The sequence below is a fragment of the Lepidochelys kempii genome, chromosome 11 (assembly GCF_965140265.1).
Source record: "Lepidochelys kempii isolate rLepKem1 chromosome 11, rLepKem1.hap2, whole genome shotgun sequence".
Classification (NCBI taxonomy): Eukaryota; Metazoa; Chordata; order Testudines; family Cheloniidae; genus Lepidochelys; species Lepidochelys kempii.
In genome coordinates this window covers 25,773,607-25,791,565 of record NC_133266.1, presented here as the reverse complement: position 1 = coordinate 25,791,565, position 17,959 = coordinate 25,773,607, and the positions used below count along the sequence as shown (strand labels likewise).

General features: G+C 41.3%; 1 protein-coding gene across 4 annotated transcripts in view; it reads right to left on the bottom strand.

Moving 5' to 3' along the window:
• Positions 1–17,959, bottom strand: part of ACVR2A (activin A receptor type 2A) — a 116,965-nt gene that overhangs the window by 40,689 nt on the left and 58,317 nt on the right. For all 4 annotated transcript variants that reach the window (XM_073305433.1, XM_073305432.1, XM_073305430.1 and 1 more), the window contains exons 3-4: positions 17,181–17,290; positions 13,682–13,836 (exon numbers count right to left, since the gene is read on the bottom strand). In XM_073305433.1, coding sequence (XP_073161534.1) covers positions 13,682–13,836; positions 17,181–17,290 — 265 coding nt within the window. The remainder of the gene's footprint in view (positions 1–13,681; positions 13,837–17,180; positions 17,291–17,959) is intronic.

The following is a 17,959-nucleotide window of genomic DNA, read 5'->3' as shown; positions in this document are numbered from 1 at the left end:
AGTGTTGCATTTTCTAAAATTAAGAAGCTATATTGTAACTAAAAACCATGTGTATGAAATGAAACAACCTTTCTTTAATTGCACATCATATGGTAGATCTGTATTACTAATTTAGAAGATTTGGACATGTACTTCTGGGGGTACAATTTAAATAACAGATCCTAGAAATGCAATATTTGACAGATGTAAGACATTTGAAAATACTTAAGGGCTCTTTCAATAAGTCCAAATAGTTATTTATGGATTTTTCACTGAAAAGCTTTGTAAAAAAGGAGGAACAGAGAATTCAATTATTGGAGAAAATGATTTAAATTAATGTTGATTGTTTAGCCAGGTTAACCCCCCAAAACACACACCTTCTTAATCCAAATGGCATGTCACCTGCAGTTTACTACTACACTCATTAAGCATTAATTTTGAGACTTTGTTAACTTACATGATTGGTTGGTTTGTTTTTAATTGCCCTGAATGACTGGGTCCTTAATTAGTCCTTTTATCTGGACATCAGCATCATCAATCATGTCATCAGATAAGTGAGTGCTATTGCACAAAATTCAAACACTTAGGGTACTCATTTTTAATGGCAACTATCCCTATCCACCACCCTTTGTCTGTCTTTATCTTCTGAGATTACACACGTTGCAGGGCCAAGGACCAGGTCTTCCACTGTGCTTGGAAACTGCCTAGCACACGCTGAGCAGTATCTATATAACAAGCTAGATGAAGTATTTCTTGAAGGCTAGATTAGCCAGAGTCAGACTTATGAATCCTACAGTAGGGCTTATTGCTACTGAAAGGATGACCAAGTTCCAACTGATTTCCCGATGATCCCTTTACTAAGAAAAAAAAAGAAAAATGGGCAGTCTCCTTTCTTGCCCCCGAAGTCCTGAAGCAAAGCCTGGCACCCACCTGACACAGAATCCCAGAAATATAGATGGAAAGGACTTTGAAATGTCATCTAGGCCTGCCCCCTTCACTGAGGGAGGACCATCCAGGACAGGTGTTTATAGCCTCTTCTTAAAAACCTCCAATGACAGGGACACCATAACCTGTCTTGGAAGCCTGTTTCAGAACTTTATCATTATAGTTGGAAAATTTTCCCAAATATCTTAACCTAAATCTCCCTCACTGCAGAATAAGCCGATGACTTCTTGTTCTAGTTTCAGTGGACATGGAGAACAACTGATCATTGTCCTTTTACACAGCTGAAAACTTATGCCCCCCCCCCCGCCCCTCACTCTTTTCTCAAGACTAACATGCCCAGTTTTTATAAAAACAAATTTTCCTCGTAGCTGAGATTTTGACATGGTTTATCCTTATTGATGCTTTCCTCTGGGCTCCTGCCAATTTGTCTACATATTTCTTGAAGTGTGGCACCCAGAAAGGGACACAGTAGTCCAGCTGAGGCCACTGTTAAGTAGAACAGAACAGCACAATTACCTTCCATGTTGTACATACAAGACTCCCGTTAATACACCCCAGAATGACCATCTTTTTCACAACTGCATCATACTATTGGCTCATATTCAATTTGTGATCCATTATAACCCTCAGACTGTTTACTGCAGAACTATACCTAGCCAGTTAATCCCAATTTTGTATTTGGCATATGTTTATAAAACACATCAGGAATTATGCAGAAACTTCTTCTGATGTGACAGGATACTGGAATTTGTAAAATGTTAGACCCTCCCTAATGAACTCATATTAAGACCACAAACTCAACACTAAGGGTATGTCTACACTGGCAGAGTTACACTGCCACTCAGAGAGCGCTGAAGTGAAACTGCTGTTGTGTGTTCACACTGTCAGCTGCCTGGGCAATAGCGTGTTCGCACTTGCAGCGGTATTCGGAGCAGTGCACTCTAGGAAGCTTTCCCATGGAGCATCTCTTCGTCTGCCACTAAGAGTTGTAGCAAGGCAGAGGAGGTCAGGGAGCATCCCTGGTCCTATCACAATTCCCTGTGATGCACTGCTTCGCATCCCAGCATTCCCTGTGCTTCTGTTCGCAGTTGGTGCCATCTTTCAATGGTTTGTGTAATGCACGCTCTGCCTCTTCAGTCTACAGGAGTGGATCCCGCACTGTTGACTAATAGGCTGCTAGCTCTCACTAACACGTCACGAGTGGCAGTGGAGTTACTCCTTAAACTACAAAGGCAAGAGGAGTTAGACATTGGATCTCGCTATGTGTAGTAGCTACGACACGAGATTGCTTGTGGCATTCACGAAGATGCTGACCACAGTGGAAAGCCGCTTTTGGGCTCAAGAAACAAGCACTGAGAGGTGGGATCACATTGTCATGCACTTCTGGGATGAAGAGCAGTGGCTGCAGGACTTTCAGATGAGGAAAGCCACATTCATGGGACTATGTGATGAGCTCGCTCCAGCCCTGCGGCGCAAGGACACAAGAATGAGAGCTGCCCTGCCACTGGAGAAGCGCACTGTGGAAGCTGGCTACTCCAGACTGCTACCGATCAGTCACTAAGCAGTTCAGAGTGGGAAAGTTGACCGTTGGACTCGTGTTGATGGAAGAGTGCAGGGCCATTAATCACATCCTGCTCCAAAAGACGACTCTGGGCAATATGCGTGACATTGTGGATGGCTTTGCACAAATGGGCTTCCTTAACTGCGGAGGGGCGATAGATGTCATGCATATTCCAATTCTGGCACCAGAGCACCTAGCCACCGAGTACATTAATCAGAAGGGATATTTCTCTGGTTTTCCAGGAGCCTGTGGATCACCATAGGTGTTTCACAGACATTAACCCAGGCTGGTCTGGAAAGGTGCATGATGCACGCATCTTTCAGAACACTGGCCATTTCAGGAAGCTGCAAGTGTGGACTTCCTTCCCAGACCAGAAGATCACTGTAGGGGAAGTTGAAATGCCCATTGTGATCCTGGGAGACCCTGCCTACCCCTTAATGCCGTGGCTTACGAAGCCATATATGGGGCAACTTGACAGAAGCAAGGAGTGGTTAAACAATAGGCTGAGCAAGTTCAAAATGAAATGACAGTTTAAAGGCCCGCTGGCTCTGCCTATATGGGAGGCTGGACCTGGCCCATGACAATATTCCTATGCTTATAGCCGCGTGCTGTACTCTCCATAATATTTGTGAAGGGAAGGATGAAAGCTTCACTCAAGGTTGGACCGCTGAGGCTCAGACCCTGGAGGCTGAATTTGAACAGCCAGAGACCAGGGCTGTTCGAGAGGCACAGCGTGGGGCCATAAGGATCAGGGATGCCTTGAGGCAGCAATTTGAAGCTGAAAGCCACTAATATTTGTTGCTATGCTTGGGAGTGCAGTGCTTGTAATGTTAGGAGGTGATTGTGATTGATGCAGACGATGCACTATGAAGGTTTAAGAAAACTGCCTGTTGCTTTGCAGGGCTCTATTTTCTTTCAATTAATATAATAAAGATTGCTTTCAAATCAACACAATTATTTTATTAAAAACAACAAACCAGAGGAGAGAGACAAACAAAAAATACACATCAGAACTGAGGGAGATGGGGGGAGGGAGGGTCCCGGGACGGTTAAAGATTTGCGTATGTCCAGGTATCATATCCAACCTTCTCCTTTGGAGTACAGTGCAGCGGGTAACGAACTTCAGCAGGGCTAAACTACAGAGGGGCAGGTGTTGAGTGCAGTGCGTACTGGGAGTCCGCAGTGCTGGACTGTGATGGGAGAGGAATGGAATGCCGCAGGTACAGACAGGAACCAGGAGATTAACAACAGTGTGATGGCAGTGTCTAACGGGCGCATGGGAAAGAGTTTTGTGACAGTGGCTGCAGAGGAGGACAGTTGCGGAGCTGCTCCGTTTGCAGTGCTAGTAGTGCCTGGCACGTATCTGCTTGCCACTCCATAATGTTTTAGAGCTGCTCCATGACTTTGTTCTGGCACCCCACGTTCTCCTTTCGGTCTCTCTTCTTACTGTTCCACTAACTCCTTCAATTCTTTTTTTTTCGGCCACAGAGTGTATCATGACATCACGCAGAAAAGTCCTCTTTACTTTTCCTTGGTTGCTTTCTAATTCTGCACAGCCGTTCAGCTGGCGATAACAAAGAGGGAGGCTGGGCTCCCTGGGTCATATCTGTGAAGCCAAAATGCAACCTTTAACAGAAGCAGTATTGTTTGCAACACACAGACCACTGATTTAAAAACACAGCCACTATTCACGTACCTGTCACTAACTGTCTGCTTGCCTGGGGTCAGCCATGAGCCACAAGACCCCCCAAAATGGTGAGTAACCGCAGGGGCAGAGGAAATCGGTGTTCCATGACCATACTGTGCACTGGGGCAGGGGACTTATAATCATTCCTGTCCCCACATTTTCCACAGGCTGTGTTCATTATGGAAGATCTCGCTGCTGAGGGTGAGTAGGGAATCAAGGAAGGGTCTTCTCCGAGACTGTGGCTTTCACCCTGGCCCTTATGCGGATCACCTGTATGCAGCAATGGTCCCCCTGCCTGTTACGGCAGAGTGGTGCGGGAAAGTTAACCTTAATACAGCAAGAAACAAAGCAGTTCTGCCAAAGAACCTGCAGCAGCAGATTGCCCAGTATCTCCAGGAGAGTTTTGTGGAGATCTCTATGGCAGATTCCCGTGAAGTGAGGGAGTCAATCAACACCCTGTTCCGCCGCTCAGACTAGGCATATGGTGGTACGTGCATCATACAGACACAAGCCCGCTTTCTGCAACCCTCCTGTGCCCAACAACTCGCTTCAGCGATTCCCAGAAATCAAAGCCACTTACCAGGGCCTCTTCTCCTGTTTGTACTTTGCCAACCTCTTGACACCTGTGACTGGCTAGCCTCCACTGGAGTAAAGAAGAGCTCCTGGCTGCATGCAGCTCTGACCTCCGAGTCATCCTCTGCCTCTGGGTCCCCCTCCTCCTCCACATCCTCGTCCAAGGTTTCCTCCTCCTCCTGGCTCGATCCACTTTTGACTGGCATGCGAACCACCAAAGTATCCACCGTGGCCTTCGCAGTGGAGATGGGGTCGCCACAGAGTATTGTGTCCAGCTCTTTGTAGAACTGGCAACTCATGGGCGCAGCACCAGAGTGGTGGTTTGCCTTGGTAGGCATTCCGCAGCTCCTTCACTTTGACCCTGCACTGCAGTGTGTCCTGGTCATGGCCCCTTTCTGTCATGCATAGTGAAATCTGTCCATCGGTATCATAATTTTTATGCCTGGAGTACAGCTGGGACTGGACAGCCTCCTCTCCCCAAATGTTGATGTCCAGCAGCACAGCATTGCTCCAAGCAGGGGATCGCCTGTGCATGGAGCAGGCATAGTCACCTGGAAAGATATGCTGAGACCACTGCACACGTCACCGAGTAAACAGGAAGGGGACTTCCAAAATTCCAAAGTAATTTAAGGGATGGGAATGACGGTTGGTCACCAGAGGGCAGGGCAGTAGAGTTCAAACTGATGACCAGAGAGGTGAGAACAGGCATTGTGGGACACCTCCCAGAAACCAATTGCAGGGCTGTACTCAACCAGGGTGTCTACATTGGCACTGTGGCGCTGTAGCCCCAGCACAGAGAGCTGTACGCCTCTCATCGGGGTGGTTTTTTTTGTTTGTTTGTTTTTCTACAGCCCTGCAACTGCACGGGTTCTGCGCACTAAGTGGCTTGGCAAGGTGTACACCTCAGGAAAGCTGCTTTACTGTGCAGAAACTTGCCAGTATAGACAAGGCCTAAGTTTCTCTACATAAACAATTAGTTTGTGGCAAACAGGGTTGTTAATCTACCCTCACTAGATTGCCACATACCAACTGTGTATGTGGACCCTGCTCATGTCCATTAAATCTGTTAAAGAGCTTTGATTCAATCCCGATTCAAAGAGGTCTACATCAAAGAGCATTAACAAATAGCTAATGAGCATCAGAGTCCACATGGACAGTTAGTCTGTGGCAGGCTAAACTCATATCCCAGACTACTGTGAACTAAATGTGCATGTAGACAAGCCCCAAGGTCTCGTCTAATAATTTAGACTAAGTCCTTCAGCAAAAATACAAAGAACAATTATATACACTTTTTAAATTAGAGAATCTTACTGTACAAATTTTAAGGGGAATTCACCTCTTAACTACTTCCTTCCTATAGTCAGAAATCCCTCCCTATTACTCTGACTTGTCACTACTGCATGTGGGTGCAGTTATCCAAGGATCTTGACCCTTGAACTCTTAAATGACTAGATTTTAAGATGATGTCCTCTGACAAAGTTAAAAGTAAAGTAATAAACCCTATGCTCCAAGACAGGAGGTTCTTATTCTGGACATAAACTATAAAAAAAATTCCAATGTTTACTTACTGGAGCTACTGTAAAGGTATGAAATTGTCCTAGTTAAAAGTCGGGATTAGTACAAATGAATGGAGAAACTTGTTTTACATTATTGCAGAAAGTTTAAATTTGACATTTTATTCAGCTGTAAAATGTTCAGATCTATTAGGTATGACACTAGTCACACCACAGACACAACTGGTATTATTTGACATCCTTGACAGTAGTCTCAACTGAATGAGTATGGAGATTGAACTATTTGGTTATCTACAGAGGTGATTCTCCCCAGAACAGAGGGATTAGCAGGGTAGTGGAAAGAAGCTTGGATAACTGCCATTTTTTCCTACACCTTGTTCTGTGGATAGGACTTCACTCTCCAAAGCTATACCTCTGGCAATTTTCCACCAGCACTAAACACACTAAAAATGAAGCATTTTACATGAACAATTTTTAAACTGACACCGCATCTAAAGTGTCAAATGAAATTCCTGTTCAATGTGATCAAGCACTTGTATAAATATACATTTGCAGTACGACAACTGGCAAATTGAAGAGGGGAAAAGAAAAAGAAAGACACCCCCCCCATACCACACCAGCCCTTTCTAGCTTTTGTTTTTACAAAAATTTAGCAAAAGCTACATTCCTGTGGTACTTAAATAATTTTAAAGGCACAGCAGTTACGAAAATCAGAGTTAAAAACTAAAGAAGCTTTAATGTGGTCATACTGTAGACACACATTATGGCATGAAGTTAACAGCATAAACAATACACCCAGATGATGAAATGTTTAAACAGTCTGTATATGGGGATCTCTCCATGAATAAATTACATTTTAATCCCACATAAAATTAATAAGAAATTGAAAGAGTTAGTGGCTCAAACATGGGCAAGAAGTGTTGTACTAGGTATGCTACCTTTCCTTCCCTTCCCTCCCCACAAACATATTACTTTTAATTGTAAGATACTAATACCAAAAGGTAAAAACCAAAGGCAAAAGGTAAAAGCTTTAACCCATTTCCAAAATTAAAACCCTGAATCAAAAGTTGTACTAAGTTCCTAATTTTAACTGAAGTGAGATTTGTCTGGCACTGTTATGGTGCCAATCAAGTTGTAGATAGCTAAGGTAACTACAAATGAACATACAGTATATTTATTTCAGTAGGTAAGAGCATGCCTACTTTGACAAGAGGAATAGGTTTACAATGACAAATCCAGTTTTCCAATTTATCACATCTGTGCACAGCAGCAGCAAAGACAAAACAAAATTAACTGTTAAACCTGAGTTAAAGTTCATAATTTAAGTATTGCTAACATTACAGAGAAAAACTTTAATCTCAGTCATTACAATTTTCTTCTAACTGTTGGTTACATTTCCACTATATTTATATACATATATACACCTTCTGGAAACAAAGTTAAGGTCATTGACACAAACTTAATTCTAGCCACCTCCACCTACCCCGCCATAGTTCATTGACATGGTCATACCAGGTAAGACACATCTACCAACCCGACTGACAAAAATACCTGGGCTTTCAGCATTCTCCAAAAGCATGCTAATTAAAAACCAAACAGTCAGATATTGTTTATTGTGAAACAAAGTTGTAATATTTTTTTAAATATTGTTTGCCGCCTTTTTCTGTTTCTCTTGTCCTTTTCTTTATCATCGCTTATGTCTTTCTAAATTGTTTTCTGTGTTTGTTCCCTTTTTCACTTTCCAATCCTTCAGTTACTTCTCTTTCCCCCTATACTGTGTTTCCTATCTCTTCCTATAGTTTCACCCGCCTTTTCCCACTTCTTCACCCACAATCCCCAATTTTGTACGTCTTTGTTCTTCTAGGTTCAGACAGACTGGAAGTGGTAAGAAATACAACATTCCGATAAATTCTATTTTCATGAGATTTCCATCTAAATTTTGCATACACAGGCACTTTAGATAAGAAAGTGGAGTGTTGGTTGCTTAACCTAATCATACACCAATCCCTAATGTCATTATTGAGTATTGACAGGTTGTTCAAGCAATATCAATTTGAAACATTTAAGTTTTACATGCAAATAGTCACTGTCTATCTGGAATTGCTGCATCCAGTGCTGTACAAAACAGACAGTCCACGACACAAAGGTGTACTCTCATTGAGAGCTTGAGCTATAATATTCGTCAGGGCTTACTTATTAATTACCACAGACTCACTTCTCTTGGGCATTGTAGAAGAAAAGTGTGTCTTTAGGAAGGATTCAGAGTAACAGCCGTGTTAGTCTGTATTCGCAAAAAGAAAAGGAGTACTTGTGGCACCTTAGAGACTAACCAATTTATTTGAGCATGAGCTTTCGTGAGCTACAGCTCACTTCATCGGATGCATACCATGGAAACTGCAGCAGACTGTATATACACACAGAGAATATGAAACAATACCTCCTCCCACCCCACTGTCCTGCTGGTAATAGCTTATCTAAAGTGAGCATCAGGTTGGGCCATTTCCAGCACAAATCCAGGTTTTCTCACCCTCCACCCCCCCACACACAAATTCACTCTCCTGCTGGTAATAGCTCATCGAAACTGACCACTCTCCAAGTTTAAATCCAAGTTAAACCAGAACATCTGGGGGGGGGGGGGGGGGGGGAGGTAGGAAAAAACAAGGGGAAATAGGCTACCTTGCATAATGACTTAGCCACTCCCAGTCTCTATTTAAGCCTAAATTAATAGTATCCAATTTGCAAATGAATTCCAATTCAGCAGTTTCTCGTTGGAGTCTGGATTTGAAGTTTTTTCTTTTAAGATAGCGACCTTCATGTCTGTGATTGCGTGACCAGAGAGATTGAAGTGTTCTCCGACTGGTTTATGAATGTTATAATTCTTGACATCTGATTTGTGTCCATTTGTTCTTTTACGTAGAGACTGTCCAGTTTGACCAATGTACATGGTGGAGGGGCATTGCTGGCACATGATGGCATATATCACATTGGTGGATGTGCAGGTGAACGAGCCTCTGATAGTGTGGCTGATGTTATTAGGCCCTGTGATGGTGTCCCCTGAATAGATATGTGGGCACAATTGGCAACGGGCTTTGTTGCAAGGATAAGTTCCTGGGTTAGTGGTTCTGTTGTGTGGTATGTGGTTGTTGGTGAGTATTTGCTTCAGGTTGCGGGGCTGTCTGTAGGCAAGGACTGGCCTGTCTCCCAAGATTTGAGAAAGTGTTGGGTCCTCCTTTAGGATAGGTTGTAGATCCTTAATAATGCGTTGGAGGGGTTTTAGTTGGGGGCTGAAGGTGACGGCTAGTGGCGTTCTGTTATTTTCTTTGTTAGGCCTGTCCTGTAGTAGGTAACTTCTGGGAACTCTTCTGGCTCTATCAATCTGTTTCTTTACTTCTGCAGGTGGGTATTGTAGTTGTAAGAAAGCTTGACAGAGATCTTGTAGGTGTTTGTCTCTGTCTGAGGGGTTGGAGCAAATGCGGTTGTATCGCAGAGCTTGGCTGTAGACGATGGATCGTGTGGTGTGGTCAGGGTGAAAGCTGGAGGCATGCAGGTAGGAATAGCGGTCAGTAGGTTTCCGGTATAGGGTGGTGTTTATGTGACCATTGTTTATTAGCACTGTAGTGTCCAGGAAGTGGATCTCTTGTGTGGACTGGACCAGGCTGAGGTTGGTGGTGGGATGGAAATTGTTGAAATCATGGTGGAATTCCTCAAGGGCTTCTTTTCCATGGGTCCAGATGATGAAGATGTCATCAATATAGCGCAAGTAGAGTCGGGACTTTAGGGGACGAGAGCTGAGGAAGCGTTCTAAATCAGCCATAAAAATGTTGGCATACTGTGGGGCCATGCGGGTACCCATAGCAGTGCCGCTGATCTGAAGGTATACATTGTCCCCAAATGTGAAATAGTTATGGGTAAGGACAAAGTCACAAAGTTCAGCCACCAGGTTAGCCGTGACATTATCAGGGATAGTGTTCCTGACGGCTTGTAGTCCATCTTTGTGTGGAATGTTGGTGTAGAGGGCTTCTACGTCCATAGTGGCCAGGATGGTGTTTTCAGGAAGATCACCGATGGATTGAAGTTTCCTCAGGAAGTCAGTGGTGTCTCGAAGGTAGCTGGGAGTGCTGGTAGCGTAGGGCCTGAGGAGGGAGTCTACATAGCCAGACAATCCTGCTGTCAGGGTGCCAATGCCTGAGATGATGGGGCGCCCAGGATTTCCAGGTTTATGGATCTTGGGTAGTAGATAGAATATCCCAGGTCGGGGTTCCAGGGGTGTGTCTGTGCGGATTTGATCTTGTGCTTTTTCCAGGAAGTTTCTTGAGCAAATGCTGTAGTTGCTTTTGGTAACTCTCAGTGGGATCAGAGAGTAATGGCTTGTAGAAACTCGTGTTGGAGAGCTGCCGAGCAGCCTCTTGTTCATATTCCGACCTATTCATGATGACAACAGCACCTCCTTTGTCAGCCTTTTTGATTATGATGTCAGAGATGTTTCTGAGGCTGTGGATGGCATTGCGTTCTGCATGGCTGAGGTTATGGGGCAAGTGATGCTGCTTTTCCACAATTTCAGCCCGTGCACGTCGGCGGAAGCACTCTATGTAGAAGTCCAGTCTGCTGTTTCTCTCTGGTCACGCAATCACAGACATGAAGGTCGCTATCATACAACAAAAAAACTTCAAATCCAGACTCCAGCGAGAAACTGCTGAATTGGAATTCATTTGCAAATTGGATACTATTAATTTAGGCTTAAATAGAGACTGGGAGTGGCTAAGTCATTATGCAAGGTAGCCTATTTCCCCTTGTTTTTTCCTCCCCCCCCCCGATGTTCTGGTTCAACTTGGATTTAGACTTGGAGAGTGGTCAGTTTGGATGAGCTATTACCAGCAGGAGAGCGAGTTTGTGTGTGTGGTTTTTGGGAGGGGGGTGAGGGGGTGAGAAAACCTGGATTTGTGCTGGAAATGGCCCAACCTGATGCTCACTTTAGATAAGCTATTACCAGCAGGACAGTGGGGTGGGAGGAGGTATTGTTTCATATTCTCTGTGTGTATATAAAGTCTGCTGCAGTTTCCATGGTATGCATCCAATGAAGTGAGCTGTAGCTCACGAAAGCTCATGCTCAAATAAATTGGTTAGTCTCTAAGGTGCCACAAGTACTCCTTTTCTTTTTAGGAAGGATGTAACTGAAGAGAAAGATTTGGCTTGGTAGACTTAAAAAGGGAGCAGGTGTTTAAATGTTACGGTATGTATCTTTTTGCTTTGGTAATTTTTGCAGAGACCAAATTTAAAAATCCAACAGGTACTCACTCTATTTTCAAAGTTAGTGTACCCTGAAGAGGCAAATTAAATTGACGCATTCTCATTTTGTTGAAAGCTTCACTTTACTCTTCAAAACATTTCATTGAGGACTCTTATCAAATTATCTAGACATCGTGCATAAAGAGAACATGACATAGCGTACAAATACCCATTATATCGAATTGTTTTCTTGCAGTGATTTTGAGAATCATCATTAAGTGCATTATCAGTTCTGGCCTTGATCCTATGTTGAGCTCTGCTAAGAGTGGACCTTTAAACTTGTGTGGAGTCCATTGAGGACAATGGGATTCTGTGTGGGTGGAAAGATACATGCTAGTAGTTCCCAATGATGGAACCTGCCCAAGTATCAGTAGGTATTATCCTGAGCTGTTGGAAATACTCTCTCTGAAGTATGAAAATGAATATTCTTGTTTTAGAATTAGAAGTCCCCCCCCCCCCCAATTTCTCATTTGACAAATACTGATTCCCCCCCACATCTATTAATAATGAACCAAACCAACAGATCTCACTCTGTGTGTGAACCACTAACATCTATAGAAATATGCAGAAGTAGCAATTCTAGTACTGTGGAAAGTGGTGTCAGCAGAGCACAAGAACATGTAAAGTTTTGATTAGGTCTTACCAAAAAGTAGTGCGTTTTACAATTAGATTAATCAATGTTACCCATGAGGCAACGTATTCTAGCTCAGGGGTTCTCAAATTTAATTGCTCTGCGACCCCCTTCTGACAACAGAAATACAATAAGGGGGGACCAAAGCTGGAGCTCGCCCAAGCCCCAATGGGTGGGGGGGCACCGAAGCCCAGAGGCTTCAGCTCCAGGCAGGGGGCCTGTAACCTCAGCCCCGCCACCAGGGCCGAAGCTCCTGGGCTTTGGCTTCAGCCCTGGGGTGTGCGGCTTGGGCACTGGCTTCAGCCCCAGGAAGTCTAATGCCAGCCCTGGCGACCCCATTAGAATAGGGTCGCAACCCACTTTGGGGTCCCGACTCATAATTTGAGAACCACTATTCTAGCAGATAGGGCATTGCACTGGGAGTCAGAAGACACAGGTTCTATTCCCAGCTCTGCAAAGCAATCCAATGTTTGATCTTGGGCAAGTGATTTCACCTCTCTGTCACTCTGTCCAGTCTTTTGAGATGTAAGCTCTCTGGGAGACCGTCTTACTGTTTTTATAATACCTAATGAGGTGCTGATCTCAGGTGGCACCTTTGTGACCAGAATATATTACTTACACACACACACACACACTTAAAATAAAAGTAATATTAACATTAACTTAATTTTTAATAGTACCCGATTGGCACTCTAGGTATTGGGGCCCCATCATGCTAGGACTATACACAGTTTAAAAAAAAAAAAAAAAGCTAGCCTCCTCCCCTGAATAACTTACAGTCCAAGATCACGTTCCTCAAACACTTTCCATTTAAAGCATATACAGAAGTGTTTACAGGATTTGGAACTAATTTAAAACAAGACACAAAATGCTTGTTTAACAAAAGGAGAGAAAATGGGAAGAAGGTCAATCAAGTCATGCAGTAGTCAAGCTAACTAGTACACAATCCAATGACTGTACTTCAATTATTTACTGCTGTCTAAGCCAATCTTCATTTTTTTTTCATAACCTCTGCTTTGCTAGTTACCAGTTTTTATCCTCCTTTTTTACTTTTAAACCACATACAGACACACATCCCATCCCACTCCACCCCACCGGAGTAGATCATGAGCATCTTATTCCCTCTGATGAATAGGTAGTCCATTCACATCAAGGCAACAATTTGAACATGGACTTCCCACAATTTTCCCATAATATTGAGTCTTTACTGTTTAAAATAGATATGTGGACATGTTTACTTAATTTGTTTTTTAAAGCATACTCTGTTTTTTAAAAATGTTAAAAGGTGAACTGAATCTTGACTAGGTTCTGATAATTTTAGAGCCTAACCTACCAGTACTTGATTTTGATAAGTTTCCTTACGTAAGGAAAACCAAGCACCTGCTTCAGTATGCAAAGGAAGATAGATTTCAGTCATCACTTAAAAACATCCTCTCTTTCTCCCTCACCACATTGTTTTAGAATCACTATCTTTAAAACATTAAGATTACAATATAGCAACTTACTTGGGTTGGTACAAGTACTGGAGGATATGCTAGTTTATGATGTCTGTACATCCAAAATGAAAACAATACGATCACCGCAATTCCCATTATAGGCACCAACGAGTAAAGCAGGGTATTGAACAAGGGTGGTTTAGGTGTAACAGGATTGGAAGTGGCTGAAGAACAAAAGTTACAATTAATCTTCTGTGATTACAGATTTTAACAAGTGCATCCAACGTCTAAACTTGATTATTAAGTTCTACAAGAAATGAACACATTCATTAAGTAGCAGAACACAGTGGTGGAACCTAATTCAACATAACAGAGTTTAATAGCCAGATACAGATTTTAAAGATTTATCAGAGATTTTCAAAAGCATGTAAATTCATGTTCCATTGAAAGGACTTATGTTCCTAAATTCCTTGGTTGCTTTTGAAAAACCTTCCTCTTATCCATCACAAACTGTTTAATATTCATGCAATTCCTAAAATAAATCCTCAAAACTGCCATTCCAAGAAAAATAAATTCACACAGCGGATGCTCAAACTTTGGGAACTATATCACAAGGCACCATTTTACAGAGTTTATTTAAATCACCAATTTTAAATCACGATATAAATCAGCAAATAGGACATTTTAATTTATATTAATTGTAATCTTCTTTTGTATTTGTACTTTTTAGTTGTTTTCCTAAAGAAAAGTGGATGCTCATTAGTTACTAACCATTAAAAAACACAGTGACTTGAATGAAATAAAGCCTTTACACTGTGATGCTTCTCTTTGCTAATTAGGAAGTTACAATATATCTATATAAATTTATTTAATCAATTATATAGCTTAAGATGCATGCGTTCAGATTCTTAGTTTTTCCTTTTTTTTAAAACCTTAAATAAAATAAGTTAGTCATCTTTTTCTATCAAATGATTAATTGACTTGTGATTTGTTTCAAGCTCCATTTGCATGGAAATTGGAAATCAATTAAAATGCACAAAAACAGCATTTTAAAAAAAATTAAATAAAACTATCTTAAATATGCTGGATGTTTAAGAAAAAAGTTTAACATGTTTTGCATTTAAAATCCAACTACTTTATTATACATAGAAATCATCATCTGTAATAAGTTAACTGAACTGACTTTCTGGTCACTGAAAGCTTGTATACCCTAGCACTTCCTTTGGTGTCATTTAAGTAATTAAGGAGTGTGGAAAAGCATGTGACCTCCACAAGTTCAGTGGTTTAACTTTCTTTAAAACTTCCTCAGCAAAACATGTACTGCTTAATATTTTATGATTTAATTTGCATTATCTTTTTACAAAAGTATTTATTGATTTTGCTTTTCCATACAAACATCACACTCCAGGAACAAAAAATTATAAATGTATAATTACCTTCTGTAACATGCAGCATAGTGTTAACATGCATTTGCAAAAACCCATTTAATCAACCTTAAACTATAAAACTGAGGAAATCAATACTTTTGAACTCATGGGGAAGAACAATGCAGACTAGCTAGGGTCATGGCAGCATGGGTCAGGCAGACTAGCAGAGGCAAAAAGGCGAGGAAGGAGGCTTGAATGGGCTGTTGAGCCTTCAGACGTTCCCTAGCTAACTGTTTTTTTTAATATAGCAAAGATTTCCTCAAATTCACGTCACTGATCCGGGTGACAGAAAATGACCCTTTCTTTGTCCGGTAGGTCTGAATACCATTGTCCTACTGAGCACATTCATTTACTTTTCCACCTCTGTAAAATCATTTGCTTTGTAATCATGGACTTCTCTCAAGTACACGAATGCTGTGCCAATGAGACCAAAATTTGCAGCAAAATATTCTAATATGCAGTTCTCAAATTATGTTTGATTGCTAAATCCAAAAATAATTTTAATTCTAATGTCAACTTATTTCTATAGAAAGGGGACATTCCCATAGCCTGCGCAGAAGTGCACCCCATCTACCATAGCGCCAGCATGTATCCAAAGGGAAAAATAATCTTCTATAGTCTTTGCCATACTCAATTCATTCTAAAAAAATTTTTTCTTGAATTAAACAAGCGTAAATCTTCAGAAGCACATTTTGCATTGTGTAGTAAAATGGACCATTGTAATGTCTTTAAACGATGATCTAGCTCTTTATCCCAGGATTTACTAGTAACTTCAAGATGAAGTCTTCTGTTTTCAAAAAGGCATGGGTCTGGGGAGTTTGTAGAGTATCTCTACTATATTTTGTACTTGGGGGAGCAGGGTGAGAGTGCAGTGAGTCACTAGTGGCAGTACCAAAGTGATAGCTCAATTAATTTTTTGGCTGTATATCCTGCTATATTGCTGTGGTTAGGAGGTCGTACTGTTTTAGGACCTGGAATGGAACTAACCCCCCTCCCCACCCCACAAAAGAAACCACACATCCCAACCACCAAGTGAGAGAGGAATAATTTAAATGAATAGATATTAAGTTTAGTCTTTAACTTCGTTGTCATAATTTCAAACTTAATTTGAAACATTTAAAAGCAAACAATGTAAATAAATGTTTTTAAAATAATTACTTATCCACCCACTCACTCTACGGATAACCCATAAAACAGCACTAGTGTTCACGTAGATGAAAGCAGATCATCTCACCCTTTTAATGGATGCTTTTGCAGGGTGTTTCTGGTGGGGTGGTGGGGGTGCGGTGCGGGGGAGTTGTATAAAAATTAAAAAAACACAACAACATTTTACTATACTTTTCAAATTGATATAGTCGTTAGGGAGACCTAGTAGTGTTTAATAGGTTAGGTGCCTTAGATGGAAGGCATGGAAAAATAGCCTGGCAAATTTTTGAAGTTATTACTTAAAAACATCATGCACTGTTTTTTTTTTTGTTTGTTTGTGACTAAACAGATTTCCAGACAGTTTTCTTAGTAGCCTTTTGTGTGTTCTTTTCAGCAGACTTCCAGGTTTTTGTTTTGTTTTTTTAAATTACAAGTGTGCCCAGCAATGACAATGAGTGCACTTAATAATCTACAACATTAAACAGACCAAAGAAGGTAAATACCGACTCCAAGGTATACACCTGTAAGGCAGTACTTGCACATGTTGGGTGTGCTATGGCATCATGGCCAGTTCAAACACAACCAATTGCATTTACTTACACCTAAAATGAGATTTAAAATAATGGATTTTTGTTTAGATTTTCAAAAAAATGTGAATTAGCCTTCCTGATGAGATTTTTCTGAACAGGTTGCCAAGGATAGATCCCCCTACTAGCTTAGAATAGTTTTATCGATTTGAATGTTTTGTTCCAAAACATGGACCTTTCATTTCAAGCTGAAAAAAGTTAATTGCCCAGATCAAAATGATTTAAACTAATACAACCCACTCTGAACCACTATAGTTACCAAAAAAACCTCTTCCACACGTATGTTTGGAAAAGGGGAAACAGAAGCTATCCAGAATATTTTGGAAAAGTCTTCTCTCCTAAACATACAGAAACTGTATTCTGAACAATACTGCAAAACCATTTCTTTAGAATGTTAAACCAACTTACGCTGTGTTACTTCCATCTCTGGAAAATAGAAAAAACGTTCATTACACATGTTGCCTTCACAGCAACAGAAGAACACATCAGGGCTGTCTTTCTTTTCTATACAATCAGTCCTGTAAGAGAGCAGCAGAAAAGTCATTTTTGTTCATTTAAAACTGACTTCCTTTGTACAAGAGCAAATAATTGCATAATTAGATACAAATTTAATCTTGGAAATGAACTTTTGAAAACTGTGATCCACCAGACTAAGATGGCGTTCTCAATTTAGCATAGTATTCTGATGAGAAAAATATTTCAATACAGATCTACTTCCATTTGCAGAAATATAGCATTGATGAACCTTGATGACAGAGATATTCTTCCTAACCTTGCAAGTTGCAAACATGTTAGAATCCCAAGAAAGCCACCAGCAAGCTGGGTTTCAAAAATTCCTCTTGCGAAGGGAGGGAGTGGTTTGGGGGAGGTTTTAACAATCCATGAACCCAATTTAAATGTGGCATAATAAATAAAATGAGTACTTTGAATGCCTTGAGTTTATCCACGAAACCCTCAGTGACAGGCTTATGGGGGAAACACCCTTTAAAAGGAAAAATACAGGCAATTTCTGTGCAGCCAAACATTAACTTTGCCCAGAGCCAGAGCTTATTGCAGTAACAATCTACACTATGACACATAAAAAGACGTGCCACAAATTGGTGAGGAAAAACCACCAAAAAAACCCCTAAGAACTCAGGTTTCAGAGTAACAGCCGTGTTAGTCTGTATTCGCAAAAAGAAAAGGAG